Source organism: Ostrinia nubilalis, chromosome 30, assembly GCF_963855985.1.
Source record: "Ostrinia nubilalis chromosome 30, ilOstNubi1.1, whole genome shotgun sequence".
NCBI lineage: Eukaryota > Metazoa > Arthropoda > Insecta > Lepidoptera > Crambidae > Ostrinia > Ostrinia nubilalis.
Window position 1 is genome coordinate 1,680,537 of NC_087117.1, and position 18,774 is coordinate 1,699,310.

Below are 18,774 nucleotides of genomic sequence, written 5' to 3' on the forward strand. Positions count from 1 at the left end.
GCACAAACATACAAACACAATTTTTGAGTCTTATTACGTCCCAGTCTATTCCATTTTTAACCGACTTAAATAAAGGAGGAGGTTATGCTAAAACATCTTCAAAGTACTGACGACTTTTTACATTTAATTTAAATTAAGATCTTTAGGTTGTCTGTGAGGGATCGCGCCTTTATAACGATAAGACCTAAATAGTACCGTTGTATATTTCTTTCTTTTTGTTATTCTTGTCTTGTGTGGTGTACAGTATTCTGTGTTCTATCTAAAGTCCGGTCGCCGTGCAGATTGAATTTCGTACAATGACCCCAAACTACCCATCCTTATCGCTCGCGCGTAATTATATTGCTGTCACAACTGTTCGACGGGTGGCCGCAGTGAGAGTGCGAGCGCGACAGCAATATAATTATGCGCGAGCGATAAGGATGGGTAGTTTGGGGTCATTGTACGAAGTTCTATCTGCTCGGCGACCGAACTTTATCTATCTCTCCATTTGCGGAAACTAAAAGTGAAGTAAATACTACGCTACGATCTGAACATGTTTCTTCACTGGTTCTCTTGGCTCCTTCAGAACGTATGAAGTAGTCCGCCTTAGGGAACCAACGGAATCTGAAACAAAATAATACCTTGCCATACAAATTATCATCATAAATCAGTCATTCAGTATCGTTCGTTTCAGCCAAAATTGACGTCCGCAGCCAAAGGCCTCCCTCAAGACGTAGCGTGGGCAGGCCTCCCACTAGGTAGACCGACGATCTGGTGAAGGTCGCGGAAAGAGCCTGGATGCGGGCAGCGCAGGACCGGTCATTCAGTATCATATTTTCAGCCACAGGATGTCCACTGCTGAACATAGGCCTCCCCCAATAGGTCATTCAGTATAGGGGTATTAATTTTATTGGAAAAAATTATATTGGTCCTGTAGGAAACGTCGCTGTTTTTGAGTAGTATCACAGAATATAATAAGTACTGTAGTATAGTCAAAAGGCTAAAGCTTGAAACATTGAATTTTCGGATAGATACAGTTTATTCTGTAACCTATTATTGGTACCGTTTGATAGATTCGTGAAGCACTTTCATGATCAACAACCAGTCTTTCGATAGTTAGAAATAATCGATTGATTATCACGACTTATCGTTTCCACCCTGTATGTAGGTTACTTACTCGTATGTGTGTCTAAAATTTTGTATTTAGATTTGAGGGCGTAGTGTGAGTTTACGTCAAACGCATTCGATATCGACTGCGTTATAAAAATATAGGAAAATTTTAGTTCTTGAATGTTTTCGCTAGGGGCGCTGTACAATCAGTAATTATTTTAATGTCACTTTTTTACGCGCTCTATAATGACGACGTTTGATGTAAATTCACACTATTTCACACTAATCCCTCTGATTAACAGCCCGACCCAACTATCGGTGGACAAAAAGTCTATATTCTGTAGTTTGACAGTTTAACTTTTCCACCGGGACGAAATACGCCACCGGGACAAACTTGACCTTCACTAGTTGGGTTATTGGCGGTCAAGGATTACTAATGTTTGGCCAAAAAACGTTTCCCAAATTATCACATCGCAAACAACGTTTTGCAAATTTTCATTTGGCAAATTCTCATTTGGCAAAGCAACTTATTGCAAACTTTTAATTCGCAAATGTTGTTTTTGGCATATTATTGTTTAGTAAATTATTGTTTGGCAAAGTATGGTTTGCCAAATGTTTCATTAGGCAAAAATATTTCACGATAAACTATTTACAAAACAATTTGATTGGTGCATAGAATGGAATACAAATTAGCTTGTGGTTATTATTTTGTTTAGTGGGTAGTTAATATAAAGTTTTTGTTCTACATTAATTTCCTTATTTCATTCTTTTTATCGAAATTTCCAAACGATTCATTAACAATAGAGGTGATTCTAGCGCTCGGCGGCCGCTGCCGCGGCACGCTTCGCTCGCCTTCGCGCATTAAGGGTCACTGTTCTAACCTAACCTAACCTACTTTTTTCTGTAATACCTACTTTTTGCAACCATACCTACATAAAATCCTGCAATGTTTTACATAAAATTCTTGTGAAAACCATGATCATGTGCCTTATACTTTGATTTGTGGGTAAGTATGTGAATTGTCAATTTGACCAAACAAATTATTTGGGATATAATATTTGGCAACATAAAACATTTGCTATATAAACATTTGCCAAGTAAAATTTGGCCAAATGATAATTTGACCAAATGAATTAGTTGCAAAAAGTACAGTTGCTAAAAGTTCATTTGGGAAATGAAACTTTGGCGAAAAGTTGTTTGCGAAGTGAAATTTGGCGAAAAGTAATTTGGCCAAACGGAAGGATACCGGCGGTCAAGCTGTAGATCCTGGCTACACAGGAGTTGCAGCGGTGGGAACGAGAGGTGGAATTAGTCCCTTTAAAATAATAATAATAGTGACTGAGTTTCTTGCGCTGCTTCTTCTCAGCACTGGCCCATTTATTGTCCCGAAGCAGTGGTAGGGTTAACACTGGGACGTGTAAAAGTGCTTTTTAAAAGCCTATTTGCAAAAATAAATGAGTTCTATGAGATTATTATGACTTTTAAAGGCTCTTAAAAACTTACTGTAGTGCTGGCAGCGCCGGAACGAATGGTGCGCGCAGCGGGCCGGCGAGGCTGGCGCAGAGGCCGGACCTCGCCGCGCGTTCCGCTACGACCACCGCAGCTCCTTTAGTTCCACTGTGTTGCTCGGCGCGTCTTGAATCTGGGGGTAGACAGATTAATTAGTACTGATTGGTACTAAATGGTACTAATTAGTACTGAGTTGGTACTAAATGGTACTCATTAGTACTAATTCTCAATGAAATAAGTGTTCCGCTACGACCACCGCAGCTCCTTTAGTTCTACTGTGTTGCTCGGCGCGTTTTGGATCTGGGGGTAGACAGATCAATTAGTACTAAACGGTACTAATTAGTACTGAGTAGGTACTAAATGGTACTAATTCCTACCGGTCGTAGTAATTTGTACTAATTGATAGTGATTTGTACTTATTAGTACTTATTGATACTAATGCGTACTGATTTGTACTAATTCGTTCTGATTTGTACTGATTAGTTCTCATTTACCATAAACTTTTATTTGGTGTTTGTGATTATCTAGCAAATAGCATCAACATCTGTGTGTATTGTGTTTTTCTACCAATCCTCACCATATAAGCCCTAGTGTTTGAAAATTGTGTACATTTACTCCTACCTTTTGTGTACTAGCAGTCTATTTTGGTGAATAAAGGTGTCTCTGCTCTAAAGACATAGTACAGTGTTATACAAAAAATTCAACTGACATTAAACGCGTGTTTAAAATGTAATTTCCATACTAAACAAGTATTTAACGCCCGTTTAATTTTTTGTAATAATCCCTTCGAAATCTAGAGTGAACATAGTTATCTAAATACCAACCATTTGCTTCAATAGCTACGCTTAGCAACGCAACCATACATTATTAATTTATGTATACCTCTTCCAAAACTCCAAAATCAGATTCTACCCTTTCCGTTCGGCAGTAATGATCGGGACTCCATGTCACCTGTTTTAAAATAAATAAAACAATACAAATAAAATAAATTAAATGATAAAAACTTCATAAAATTATCACCATTTCAGACACAGGACGTCCACAGCTGCTGAACATGGGCCTCCCCCAATGATTTTCACTGCGCCTGGTTGGTAGCGGCCTGCACCTTCCTGCTACCTTTATGATGTCGTCGGTCCACCTTGTAGGTTACGCTGCGTTTTCCGGTACGCGGCCTCTACTCCAGAACCTTGCTGCCCCATCAGCCGTCAGTTCTGCGTACTATGTGCACTACCCATTGCCACTTCAACTTGTCGCTTGCACAGCGATATTATGGCTGAAATGATGATGATGAAGAAAGATACAAAATAAAAGTTCTGCATGCAACAAAACGCACCTCATATCGGTTGGGCGCTGGAGGCACGTGTGTGGCTGGGGAACACCTCGAGCATCCAGGTCTGAGGACTGTTCTGCTGGAAGAACCGCCTCGCATGGCCGTCCTCAGCTCCTGGAAATTAATTAGGTATTAGGGAAATGTAGGCCTTATAAATAAGCTCAAACAGCGTGCTATGGAGAGGCCTATGCTCAGTTTACTAGATTGAATCAGAAATGAGGAGATCCGTAAACGTAGGTACTAAAGTCGCTGACATATCCCGACGGATTAGCAAGCTGAAGTGTCGCACATAGTACGCAGAACTGATGGCCGATGGGGCAGCACGGTTCTGGAGTGGAGGCTACGTACCGGAAAGCGCAACATAGGACGTCCACCCACAGGGTGGACCGACGAGCTCTTAAAGGTAGCAGGAAGACGCTGGATGCAGACCGCCACCAACCAGCGATTGTGGAAATCATTGGGGGAGGTCCATGTTCAGCAGTTTTCGTAAGACCTTTCGGCCAGTGTGGGGAGTGTAGGCCAAATCCTCCATTTGCCTCTGGTAAATTGGAGACGGTCGTGCTCCTGTATTGGAGACTATGACCTGATGATGATGATTTATGGTTTACCTCCTTTGATGTTTATAGAGCTGTATGATACCAAAGAAAGAAAGAAAGAAAGTATTTATTTGATGCGAGTATTAAAAGACATACAACCGCCTCTGTGGTCGTGGTAAGACCACCTGTTTCAGACGCAGAGCTCCCGGGTTCGATTCCCAGTGGGGGCAGATTTTTCTGTTCGGTTTGGCTTGTTCTAAGTCCGCCTGGCTAGCTACTACCATCTTACCTAAGTCTGTCACCATAACAACAATGTAAACAGCATTGTTGTGTTCCGGCAGTTAGAGGTAAGATAGCCAGTTCCTCCGTGGTTGAGGATTCCGGGTGAAGCTCGCTTCCACCTTCGGCCTGATCATCACTTACCATCAGGTGAGATACAGGCCAAGAGCTTCCTCGTTGTGGATAAAAAAAAATACAAATGCACACGTTAAAACTAACCTGCCCCATTTCACTGCACAGAGACTGTCTCCCCTGCGAAGCGTTCTTCTTCGTATTCCAACAGAACTCTAAAATGGCCACCATTATGGCCAGTGCTAGTCCACACAGAAGTGTGACAAATACGCCACCTGTAACAAACAATAATTTTGTAACACCGCCTGGGTCTGGTGGTAAGACAAATCTCAGACTCAGGATTCGATTCCCAAAAAGAGCATTTTCTGGTCGGTTTGGTTGGTGGTAGGGTACGTTCTAAGACCGCTACAATGGTACAAAACGCTACAGTCAGAACCTCCTCGGGTGCCCTGGTTTGCCAATACTTGTTTTGATAGATTACATACAATAACTGCTCATAGGCTTCGATCTGGCCACATTCCACTTAATAAATTTAAATATCTGATGAACGGGATTCTCCGGGAACGTGAAGACAGTGAACAGGAGATTCAAAAAGTTGTAAACAGGAACTCACAACTGAAGAATGAGCTTGCCGAGCTTCATGGCAAATATCTGGACCTCGCGGAACAATGTTTGAAATTGCAACAAACGGTGAATTCCTTCAGTGAATGCAACAACACTCATGAGCAGGCTTTGGATCGCATCCATGACCTCGAAAAGAGCCTATGTGAGTCACATAAAACCATAAAATCTATGGAGGAAGAAAAACAGGCTCAAGAATTCAACTCAACCGTTAGCCTGTATAATGAATTGATGAACAATGATCATGAATCGAAGAATCCAACTATACCCATAATAGACTTGACCTGTGATGTGTCCTGTTCCGGTCCAGCAGTAAAATATCAATTTAATAGTAATAATAAACTTAAAAAATATATTAAAATCAAGAAATTTATCAAAAAATGCAAAAAATTAATTAAATTTCAACGTAGTTTACCTAAACAGTCAATTCTAATGAAAGAAAAAAATCTTTTAAAAGAAAAGCTTAAATCATACAACTTAAAAATAGAACAAAACAAAAAGTTGTACGATGATAATACTTTAATCTTACATGAGAAAATAGATGACTTGGAACTTTATCTTAAACAGTTCAAATCTCGATATGAAATTGCACAGAAACAAATCAATGAACATGTACTGGCCACTTCCAAACTTGTTGACCTATGCAATTACAACACTGAGCGTTTTGAGTCCGTATCAAAAAAACAGTCTTGTAACTGTATTAATGGCCTTCAGCCCACTATAATACCAAAGTCTATTCAAACTGAGCCGGCGCAGGACATATTATTCATTGAATCCCAAACTAATGAAACTGCCTTGTTTAAAAAAATTAGTGATACCGGTAATGGAGGGAAAACCTTTATTTATTCTGATCAGCTTGGTCAGGGGTTAGGTTCTATGCTCAGGGAGCACTTGAATACACAGGTCTTGAATTATTGCTATCCAGGCAGGTTTCTGACAGAGATAATTCACGAAATTGGTAAAAACCAAGAATTAGATGAGAACTCCAATGTAATTATAATGTATGGTAATAGTTACTCTGTAGATAAAAAGAGTATAATTCAAAATATTGACCAACTATTAAATTTGCAAAATAGGTTAAAATTTAAGATAATTTTGTGTACTTTACCCTATGTAAATTCAGGGTATAATCTAAATAAGATAAACAAGAACATATTTGATTTAAATATACTTATGTATAACTTGACTTATCGTCATAGCGACGCACTTTTACTTTTTGACGTAAATAAATTTATTTCTAGCTTTAAGTTGACTGTAGATACAATGTATCTCTCTACAAAATTTAAGAATAAATTAGCCTCATTGTTTGCATACAATATTAAATGTAATTATATTCATAAAACTGATCATAGTCAGGGTACTAATAATTTGATATCTCAGTATGTAAATAGTAACAATATTATGACTGTACCTACTACTAGTTGTTTAAACTGAGGCACTCGACAAAGGCCAAGCCCGGAACATTCAAGATTGTTCATCAAAATATTCAAGGCTTGGCCAGCAAAGTCTTAGAAATAGAGCTATTCTTAAAAAGTTTTGATATTAATGTAATGTGTATTACCGAACACTGGCTAAAGAAATATGAAAGCTCTTTTTATATAGATAATTATCAGCTAAGTAGCGCGTTTTTCAGGAAGTCTGCCATTCACGGAGGCTCCTTAATATTTGTGAAAAATAATATTAAATATAAAGAACGCAAAGATGTAGTAGGGCTATCAGTTGAGCGTGTTGTCGAAATATCCTGTGTCGAGCTTGAGAGTTACATCATTGTATGTGTGTATAGACCCCCTTCTGGGGACTTTGGTATTTTTGAAGCGGCTATTGAGGATGCTCTTAATAAAACTTGTAACAGCAACAAAAAGGTCTTAGTTTGTGGAGATTTTAACGTCAATTTACTAGATAGCTCATCATCATATTCTGTAAGACTACTTTCCCTTTTTCAGTCATTTAACTTGTTTAGTCAATTTAAGGAACCAACTAGAATTACGGAAACCACAGCTACTTGTCTAGATAATATTTTCTCTAGCTGTGTCCCTGACAATAAAGCTGTCATACACAATCTTACGTCAGATCACTGTGGTATTAAAGTAGAATTTATTTGTAATAATTTGAATAACAAAAGTAAAAAAAATGCCGTATGTAGACCTGTAACCATTAGTCGTCTAGAACGTTTTAAAAATAATCTTGAAAATAAATTGCATTTAGTCCCGTATGTGCAGGGAGACCCAGATGCTCTTTACAATAACCTTTTCGAATGTATTAAAACCGAACATGACAAAGTTTTTACGGTAAAGCCATTAAAACCAAATACCAAATCAAAGTTTAGTGACTGGGCTACCAAGGGAATATACAAAAGTCGAAATACGTTATAATATAACGTTCATATTATGAACTTTATGGCATGAAAAAGTATAATAATAGTATATCTTTTCTTGAGCATGTAAAAAAGTATTCAAAAATTTTTAAGAAAGTTTGCTTCATGGCTAAGTCTTTTATATTCGGGACAAGATAGGGAACGCCAGTAATAAAATAAAAGAAACTTGGAATGTTATCAACCGAGAGACTGGTAAACTAAAACCAAAAGATAATGACTTTTCTCTCAAAGTTCACGATAATTTGATATCTGCAGATAAAGATGTAGCGGAAGCTTTTGACAATTTTTTTGGTAATATAGCTTCAGCAACAACTGCCAACTTAAAGTCATCTCCCTCCGAGGCCGAAGAAATATTGAAAACCCACGTGACACCCTGTGACTCGCACTTCTCTTTTAAACATATTACTCCATTAGATATCACTAAAACTTTTAATCTTTTAAACGTAAAGAGTACAACTGATATCTGGGGCATCTCTGTCAAGATAGTCAAACACATTATTGATATAATTTCCCCACAGTTAGCGATAATATTCAATAATTGCATAGAGAAGGGAATCTTCCCCGACCTCATGAAACATAGTAGACTAATGCCATTATTTAAGTCTGGTAGCAAAACCGACCCTGGCAATTATAGACCCATTTCTATCTTGCCCACTCTGAGCAAGATTTTTGAAAAAATCATACAGGAGCAACTTATGATTCACTTTGGCTCTAATAAACTATTTCATAGTGAACAATATGGTTTCACCAAGGGTCGTTCCACCACCGATGCTGGGGTTGCACTTCTTAAACATATCTTCGAGGCTTGGGAGAATTCTCAAAATGCACTAGGGGTCTTCTGTGATCTCTCAAAAGCTTTTGACTGCGTAGAACATCAAACGCTAATTCGCAAACTGCACTATTATGGGGTAAAGGACTCAGCTTTGGATTTAATACAATCCTATTTAAACTTTAGAGTTCAAAAAGTTGACATAAATGGTGTTTTGTCTTCTGGGTCACCTGTGAAAATGGGAGTTCCGCAGGGGTCCATTCTGGGTCCATTCTTGTTTCTTATATACATTAATGATCTACCATATTTTGTTAAGGACTCTTGCGAAATCGTGTTATTTGCTGATGACACATCTTTGATTTTTAATATCGACAGAAGTAAAAATAACTTTGACGATGTAAATAATGCACTAACAAGAGTTTTAAGTTGGTTCACTACAAATAATTTACAACTCAATGCAAAGAAAACAAAATGTATAAAATTCTCTTTGCCTAACGTAAAAACAGTTAGTACTCAAATAGAACTTAATAATAATGCAATCGATCTGGTAGACTCTACTGTATTTCTGGGAATTACCCTGGATTCAAAACTCCAGTGGGGCCCCCATATAGAAACTCTGGCGGGAAAGCTCAGCTCAGCGGCTTTTGCAATAAAAAGGATACGGTCATTAACAGATGTTTCAACAGCTCGCTTAGTCTACTTTAGCTACTTTCATAGCCTAATGTCATATGGAATCATGCTATGGGGCAAAGCTGCAGATTTTGAAACAATATTTATTTTGCAAAAACGTGCGATAAGATACTTGTATAAAATGAAAGCAAGAGCATCCCTTAGAGAATTGTTTAAAGAAATTGGCATTCTCACGGCCGCTTCAAAATACATCTTAAACTGTATTCTATTTATTCAAAAAAATATTACTGAATTCAAAAAGAAAAGTGATATTCACCAAATTAACACTAGAAATAAAAATAAATTGGCTATACCCGCTTTTAGACTTAATAAAGTGTTTGCCTCTTTTATGGGACAAGGTATCCATTTTTATAACAAAGTCCCTGATAAATATAAAGAGCTACCGTATAATAAATTTAAAGATATAGTTAAAGATCACATGCTTAAAAAAGCCTATTATACAACTCGAGATTTTCTTAATGATAAGTCATCCTGGGAGTAGGATTATGGTCCTCTCATGCTCGCACTAAAAAGAATTAAAATGAAAAGTAATGTATAAACTCATAATAATTTCTCAAATGTTATAGTGTCATGCTTCTCAATCTGGACTGTTACTTAGCTTTATTATTAGTTTTTTTATTTTAAAGAGATAACTTGGAATTGTCATTCTCACTAAAATGTCTCTGGGGTGGTGGCGTAGTGAGGCGGGTCGTTACATTCCCTCTAATATGGTCGAGTGAAGCGATGGCTGGTTCACTCGTCATGTCTGTGAACAGGCGCTGCTTTCGGGGACTGGTCAATCCAAGTTATTCAAATTTATGTATGCGAGTCATTTCTACTAGTATCTTAATATGTAAGTCTAGATATTAGCACGTCACTACCTTGTTTAATATACCACGCAATCTTGTATACCCATTCTTATAAGATACACCATACAAGAATGCATGGTAAATTCAGTGAACTGCTCCTGAATCGAATGTACCTACTACTACTATTTCTATTTATTTATATTAACCGGCAGACAGTGGTGACTGAGTTTGTTGCGGCGCTTCTTCTCAGCACTTGCCAAATGTTGGTCTCGAAGCGCTGGTAGGGTAAAAAGATTATGAGACATGTAGAGGCTCCTTAAGAGCAAATGACGATTTGTAAGAACTATTTATTAGTCCAAACAAATAAAGAAATTTTGACTTTGACTTTTGACTTTGATGAAAGTTACAGACACCCCGAACTGTGAAATATGCGGTGTAATAGATGATGTGTTTCACTTGTTGATGGAGTGTGACCGGAATCGGCACCTTAGAGACACTGTGTATAGTATTCTCAATGTTAACAAACACGATGTTGGTTTATTGTCTAACTTCCTAGCAGAGCCGTCATCAGAGGCAGCCAGAGTAGTGATAAACTTTGCTATTTCTAGTCTTAAGTTGATTTAGATACTAAGTTTTTTGTTATGATGGAGCTGACATGTACGACTGTATCGATCTAAGCTCCTAAATAAAATAAAGAGAAAAAAAAAAGAAAAAAAAGACCGCTATAGCAATATATTAATAGTTGTGTTTCTGCAGATGGAGGTTTATAAAGCCAGTTTTGTGGTTGAGGGTTTGAGGTGAAGTTTAGTTCTACCTTCGGCCTGATCATCACTTTCCTTCAGGTGAAAAGAGCTTTCTCGTTGCTGTTAAAAAGCTGCAGGCCACAGCTATGTTCGTGTATAGTCTGGTCGCTGAGCACGTAGAATTTTGTCTATTGACCCCAAGCTACCCATCCCTATCGCTCGCGCGTAATTATATTGCTGTCGCGACTGTGCGACGGGCGCCCGCAGTGAGTGTGCGAGCGCGACAGCAACATAATTACGCGCGAGCGATAAGGATGGGTAGCTTGGAGTCATTGGACAAAATTCGACGTGCTCAGAGACCGGGCTTTAGATCTACATATATCCACCTATAAGACGAACGAACTGTGAAGGTCGCGAGAAGCACCTGGATGTGGGCAGCGCAAGAAAGTCTTTGTGGAAATATTTGGGGAAGACTGGCTTTAGTCCAGCAATGGATGTCCTCTCAATCAAGCCTTAAATCAATCTATCCTCCGTGGTTGAGGATTCATGAAGCTCGCTTTCACCTTTCGGCCTGATCATCACTTACCATCAGGTGAGATGGGGTGAGTGAGTGGTCAAAGGATTCCACCAGACCAAGAGCTAAGAGGGTATTAAGGGGGTTCCAACCAAGAAAAAGATTCTCCGTTAAAAGATATTTTTGTACAGCTTTTTTGTGTTTGTACAAATAAAGATTTTTAAATTCATAAATAAATATTCGTTCGTTCGTTTCAGCTGAAAGACGTCCACTGCTGGACAACGGCCTTTCCCAACGATTTCCACAAAGACCGGTCCTGCGCCGCTCGCATCCAGGCACCTCCCGCGACCTTCACCAGATCGTCGGTCCGCCTAGTGGGAGGCCTGCCCACGCTACGTCTCCCGGCTCGTGGTCGCCACTCAAGAACTTTCCTGCCCCAGCGGCCATACCAGCTCTTCGAGCTATGTGCTAAAATAGATATTACTCACCTATATTCTGCACACCCAAAGGATTCGCTTTACTGTCCTTCCCGTCCCTGTTGCACACGTCTCCTGTGTTCTTCCACCACTTGTCGTACAGGATCTGGATGACTCCCTTCTCCTGGAGTTCCAGGATGGCCAGGGAAATCTTGTCGCGCCATGGACTGCCTTTCCATGTCGCTATGCCGTAGCCCTGCGAAATAGAATTTCTATAAAAAAAATCTAGCAAGTCGCATCTTTTACTTGAAGAAATCGAATTGCTTGAGGTGGGAATCGAGCCAAAGACTTTTCGCTTGCCGGACGTCTGCTCTCACCATCAGCAACTTACGTAAAGATTACTATGAGGTCTCACAGTGCGCTTGGACGCACAGGGTCACATACAAACCAATCACAGAGCTCTATTCAACACTGTGAATTCGATTTGCTGCTTCACATAAGCAACCATCGTTTGTAATTACTGTGAATGTTTGAATTGTGACCCTCACTCGGCATGGGGCACACTGAAAACCAGCGCCGTGGCCTTCGTCACCGTGGGCCACGGCATATGCTGAGTGGGGTCCCGTGGCAGTGGGCATCTTGTTGGTGGAAGGGTGGCACTGCTCAGTTTACTCTTGTTTTTATTTTTTCTTCTTCCATTATTTTGTGCCACTGTCATGTCTATGTAATTGCCTGTATTTGTGTGATGTCCATTGTAATAAATGTATCTTTCTTTCTTTCTAATTACGGGTGTTGGTGGTGAAGTAAGTAATTACTAAAATTAATTAATTGGTTTACCTTAGAATCCAACAGTCCCCCGATCTGCGTCAGGTTACAGTCCCTCTGGACTCTATGGTCCAGCATCGTCGACTCCATGAGAAACGCGTAGTTCCCTCCTAACACCCTCCTCACCCCCTCCTCGTATGACGAGACGAGAGCAGGAGGGGAGGCTGTGGACATGTGCTGCCACATCTTCTGGTAGATGTCGATGTTGGAGTCCTAAAAAGAAATTAAAGTTTTAAATAAACAACTTGATACAATCGAACTGCCTAAGGCGGGAATTGAACCCACGACCTTTCGCTTGCCGGGCGACTGCTCTTCCAACTGAGCTACTTAGACACTGGATGAACCCGTCGAAATTTTCAAGTGTAAGCGCTCCTGCACACGACGCCGCCGCGCCGCCACCGCGCCGTCAAAGCATAATTTTACCGGTCCACTTTACACTTGATAGTTATTTAAGGTGTTTTATTTAGAGGTATACAACTTTAAAATGAAATAAAATATGTAAAAATATGTTTGATTCACATGGTATTGGTTTTGTTTAAAAGATGTTCTTATGCCATATATGCTTCAAAATGATTTCGGGCCTAAGGGCGCCACGGTTGGCTCAAATGTAGCGTAATCGAGATTTCCAATTTTCAACGGAACGGAACAATTAAAAACGGGATCCACGCGTAAGAAGTCGCGGGCGGCCGCTAGTTAATAAATAAATGAACTCACCCGAAAAAACGTCATCGTCGAGCCCCCATTCAGAGTGCCGTACTGTATACTGGTCTGGGCGGCCAAGTCCGCGGCACTCTGTATGGGGAGGACTGTCCTCTCCACAGTCAGGAAGGCCGCGAGGTTCGCCGTGTAGGAGGACAGGATGATGAGGGTGAAGAACCACCAGATCCCGCCCACTATTCTGGTGGAGGTCGCCTGGGAAACACATGCTTATGAAATCGCCAGTATGTACATAAACATTATCATTAGGCTGCAAATTGTTAGCCCCTCCAATTCACCAAAAGCATATCGAGGATTTGGCCTATCCAGAAATTTAGTAATACTGGTAATACATAGTATTTCTAATTTCGTACACGGCATCACTTAAAATTATCGTTTCCACCCTGTATATGTCTAGCTCTTTTCCGTCTGGTCTTTCACCATTCTTTCTTCCCCCTTTAATTTCGCCTGTTGGAGAAATTATGTTCCTTTGTTATTGAGGATAGCGAGTGAAGCTCGCTTCATCATCACATAATATCTTGTTTTTCATTGAGATTCAGGCCGAGCGCTTTCCCGTTGTGTTTACAAAACATAATTGTGAGCAAGGTTACTGATCATGTGGTTGGGTGAATATCAACAAACTCGATTTTTGCCTAATTCCGGTGGCGAATTTTAATTTCCACTTTCCAAAACTATTTTGTGGCAGAAATAATAGTAAATAACTTGTATTATTCAATAATATGGTAGAGATCAAAATATTATTAATACTTCTCGAAATATGTTAATTTGAAATTCTCAAGAGCCACCGAAATTGTATTTGAGCCACGGGAATTAAGAACCAATCCACCGAAATTTATTTATACAGTGGAATTCGGAATGTTATGGATGATTGTTTCAAATTACTTATTTATTTGTAATCAAGTAAGTATTATTATCCAGTAAAGATGTTTATAATTAAAAACAATATTCAGGCCTGTGTAGTGACCCTAAAAAAGCATCAGATCTTCCCATGTGAGTCGTAAGAGCCGACTAAGCAATCAAAATACTGGAGGGTGGGCTGCAGCATCTTTCCAGGTATTATACTACCATACTGGCACTACCAACCAGCCTGCTAAGCATGGTGATAACGGCAGAATCCCTCCATAGAGAACAAATCCAAAACTTTCTGGCTCTAGCCGCCAACAGCCCCGTTATTCTAGACTCATCACAAAGACATCATACATGACCCTCAAACCCAGAAACCAACTCTAGTCCCGGGAGGGCGACCAACTGCCCCAGGTTAGTGTTAGGTTTATCTTCCATAAGTAAAAATGTTGGTCCAGGCTAGCCAAGTTTTCATGATGGTATCATACCTATCCTACACTCAGAATTACGCAACTAATTATTCGCTAAAGACCATGCAAACTGGAAATTAAGTATGAAGATATTTCTAGATCTATACCAGCTACTGAACTAACACATTACATATTTGTGAGTTAAATGAAAGTAGTACAATTAAGAAACGGAGGACTAAATCCAGCCAGCCTCATGGAGAGAGAAGGCCTAGAAAAACATGCCAGAACTGTAAAAGCGTACTGAGCTTACCCTAATAGTACTGCGAAAATCAAAATGTAGTAATCATTTTTAGACGAACAGGCAATTTAATCACATGTGCATTCTCCGATCAGCACACAGCTTATGACCGCAGTCTATGGAAGAACACTATCTGCGGTCGCGATCCTCATCAGTGAGGGACTGAGGAAGAAGAAGAAGTGATCACCGAAATAGAAGAATGCCGAATAAAAGATGCTCAAAAGATGTCGACTGATGAAGTCTAAGCCACGACCAGTGCCAATGCAGCTCCAAAATCCCACGAATTTTCAGCTCGAGTGGCAGAATAGATTGCTACCTACGAGTCTAGGGAAATTTTAGCTGTTTCAGAACTATTCTCATCTGTTTTTAAGATTCTGCTTAGTATCGATGTATAAATAGCTATCCAAGTCCTCACGCTGATACAAAGTGTATTATAGAGACGATTTTTTGTAATAAATCGAAAGTATGTATTTGCGAGGACCAAATTGAATATACCAACATGAATAATGAGGATAGCAGAACCATTTTGGTAAATGCCTAAGCTGCTAGGAGAGATTAAGAAGCACTACTAGTAATTAGGCTGAAGATCGAGATTATCCCGACACTTTAGCAAAGCTATCCTAGACTTAAGCTTGAGCGAGATTAGAATGCCCTATTAAAAACAACAAGGTATGAACCAGGAGATAATGAAATCACAACTGAGCTTATGAAATCAGTGGTCGCTTACTATGGGCCTCATAAGAAGGCTCACGGTCACCCAAAGGGCGATGGAGCGGGCTATGCTCGGAGTTTCCCTGCGTGATCGAATCAGAAATGAGGAGATCCGCAGGAGAACCAAAGTAACCGACATAGCTCTCAGAATTGCTAAAATCAAGAGCCAGTGGGCGGGATACATAGCTCGTAGAGACGATGGCCGTTAGGGCAGGAAAGTTCTCGAGTGGCGACCACGGGCTGGAAGACGTAGCGTGGGCAGGCCTCCTACTTGGGGACCGATGATCTGGTAAAGGTCGCGGGAAGAGCCTGGATGCGGGCAGCGCAGGATCGTTCATTATGGAAAACCTTGGCAGAGGCCTTTGTCCAGCAGTGGACGTCATTTGGCTGAAACGAACGAACGAACATGCAACTTCTGAAGTATTTGTATGAAAACTTCATCATATCAGCCCTCCCCCAAGATCACAACTCGAAACTTATCTGATTGCTGCGAGGGTTCAGAGTTGGAGACACCATAATCTCTTAAAGTCTTCACTACCTCCCACTTAGAGGTTTTCAAGCTTCTGAGCTAGACCGAGCTCAGTATCAAGATACGGCGAGTACATCACACAACTTCGATTAACTGACGATATTGTATTTATGACTGAGACCTTAGTAGACCTAGGTACAATGCTCCAGAGCCAATAAGACCAATCCTGGCAATAGATTCGCCACCGGAACCACCGAAATTGCGCCACCGGAATTAAAAAACTGTAACAAAATTCAAATTATAAAGTAAACTATAATTCTGATCAATAATTTCTGTATGCAGATACAACAAAACACCAAACTTTAATCATGTTAAAGAATCGTTTAGCATCTAAGTAAGTAGCTTTCACTCATACACTTGTCAGCGAAATTGAAAAATTTTGTATTCCTGTGCCGCTGATACAAATATTTACGGGTCTGCTGGAAAAACAATACCACAAGTCGCAAGTCTTTATAGCCCGATCAGGAGGACACAGCTGTGTGATGCAGGGAAGAAGAACTCTACGTCTCTCAAAGCTTCTTTGGAGATGTAAGAGAGTGTCGAAATTGAGCCACTGTAATTGCTTTTTTTCGTGGGACAGTTTTGAAAGGCTATTTAAAACACTTAAATTATGAAATATCACATTTCTTTCATATCATTTGGAAGTCTTATTTAATGTATTTTATGGCTATACTATTCTTAAATTACTAGAATCCCCGAGAAAGAAGGAATAACACAATTTATGAGTAGAAATAGAGTTAGGACACGCCACCGCTATTAGATTTTGGGTCTTTGAAATTTTTTTTAGTACATAAAATAACTACCTATTGTCCTGAAGACTTTGCTATCGTGTAAAACGCTGTTTAAACTATATACAGAAAAAAAATCATCGCTCTAGTTACATTTCTCCCATCGATTCTCAGCTCCGCCGCGTAAAAAACGTGCTTGGGATATTCACCCGGTTCTAGCTTAATAGAATAAGGACCACCTCCACTATTCCCGGGAATATCGTAAAACAAAATTAAATATGCGAATATCAGGCCTCTTCAACCCGTCTGGCCAAAGGATTTACCTAAGAATCCTAGCCCCAAATCCTTAGGTAATATAGGAATCTCTCTTTGCCGTATTCGTACTCTTATATTAGAATATCTCTCTATGCCGAGCCGTGGCCAGTGACGCTCACAATACAAACGAAGCTTACCTTCGGGTTCAAACCAGAGCCCTGCCTCAAGAAAGTGCCAGTGATGAACCAGAAGGAGTTGCAGACGCTGAACTGGTTCGTCAGGAGCTTCGTCTCGTGCCCGCAGACGTGGGTACTGGTTGACCTGCAATGTTCAATAATTAAATAATAATGTATTATCGGCCACAAATTATCTTGTAGACTAAGAGCTAGTGAACGCCAGACCTACGTCATTTTATAAAAGCTGAAAGTTTGTCAGCGTATGCTCCCAATGTAGGATAGAATGAGTTGGGGAATCATGAAGTTTGGGTCATCGTGGCTTTGGCAGCTATCCTAAAAAAACTATCTGGCAAGGAGTTGGAACTTCAACCCACCACCAGCCAGACAGTTTTGACAGTTCTAACTCCTTGCCAGACAGTTTTTTAAAATAGCTGCCAAAGCCACGATGACCCAAACTTCATAATTCACAACATTTTATCCTAAACCTTTAGCTTTTATATAATGACGTAGATCTGGCGTTCACCAGCTCTTAGTCTATTGGGATAGGGCACCGACGAGATGGTCAGACGCGGTAAGGAAATCGGTAGACGGAAGCTTGCATCGTGCGGTCCACACAGCTTATGACCGCAGTCTGTGGAGGAACACTATTTACGTAAACTTAGTGGTGACCACAGGCTGGAAAATGTAGTCTGGGCAGATCTCCCCCCACTAGGTGGACGGACGATTTGGTAAAGGTCACGGGAAGTACCTGGCTCGTAGCGCAGGACCGATCATTGTGGAAATTCTTGAAGGAGGACGATGATCTTGAAATAGTCATCATTTCAGCCACTGGCAGGACGTCCGCTACTGAACAACAACCTTCTCCAATGATTTACAGATTGGCCGGTTGGTAGGTCCTGCATCCAGCACCTTCCTGGTACCTTTATGAGGCCACCTTTTATGTGGACGTCCCAATCTGCACTTGCCGGTACGTGGTCCATTACGGAACCTTGCTTCAGCCCCATCGGCCATCAGCTCTGCGTGTTATGTGCCCTGCCTTTGCCACTTCAGGTTGCTAATACATCGGAATGACAGCTAGTTATGTTTTGCCTGTATGGATTTTAGTTTTTCTATTCCATCCATCCACACAAACTTTCACATTTATAATATTAACAAAGCTAGATCTGCGATGCTGGCCTATAATATTAATCTTATCTTCTATCTATCTATCTATACCTTTGCCATACCTGTCTTAGACAAACTTGACCTTCACTGGTTGGGTTTTTATTGGCGGTCAAGCTGTAGATCCTGGCTACACAGGAGTTGCAGCGGTGGGAACGAGAGGTGGGAATAGTCCCGTAGCTATAGGGTAAACTACCCAGTTATTGGCCAACGTCAATTATTGGCCATACTGCACTTTGTCGGCACAAAATAAGAAACGGGGCAGGTCGGGCCATCTGTATTTTTTATAAAGAACTGCTTTATTAATCAGGTTTCATTTTAGTTCATTTTTTTCCCGTTATTGACCATAGTGCCAATTCTAACAGCATTTTTTTGACAGTTGGTACCCGGA

General features: G+C 40.3%; 1 protein-coding gene and 1 non-coding gene across 2 annotated transcripts in view; both read right to left on the bottom strand.

Annotated features, from left to right (window-relative positions):
- Positions 1–2,598: 2,598 nt before the first annotated feature.
- The window catches only part of LOC135086207 (glutamate receptor ionotropic, kainate 2), a 45,666-nt gene continuing 29,490 nt past the window's right edge, over positions 2,599–18,774 (bottom strand). The window contains exons 10-16 of the mRNA XM_063981006.1: positions 17,244–17,367; positions 13,270–13,467; positions 12,568–12,768; positions 11,803–11,986; positions 4,963–5,090; positions 3,932–4,042; positions 2,599–2,731 (exon numbers count right to left, since the gene is read on the bottom strand). Coding sequence (XP_063837076.1) covers positions 2,678–2,731; positions 3,932–4,042; positions 4,963–5,090; positions 11,803–11,986; positions 12,568–12,768; positions 13,270–13,467; positions 17,244–17,367 — 1,000 coding nt within the window. The 3' untranslated portion in view covers positions 2,599–2,677. The remainder of the gene's footprint in view (positions 2,732–3,931; positions 4,043–4,962; positions 5,091–11,802; positions 11,987–12,567; positions 12,769–13,269; positions 13,468–17,243; positions 17,368–18,774) is intronic.
- On the bottom strand, positions 12,816–12,888 carry Trnaa-ggc (transfer RNA alanine (anticodon GGC)). Its single transcript has one exon. It is a non-coding gene; the product is annotated as a tRNA-Ala (tRNA).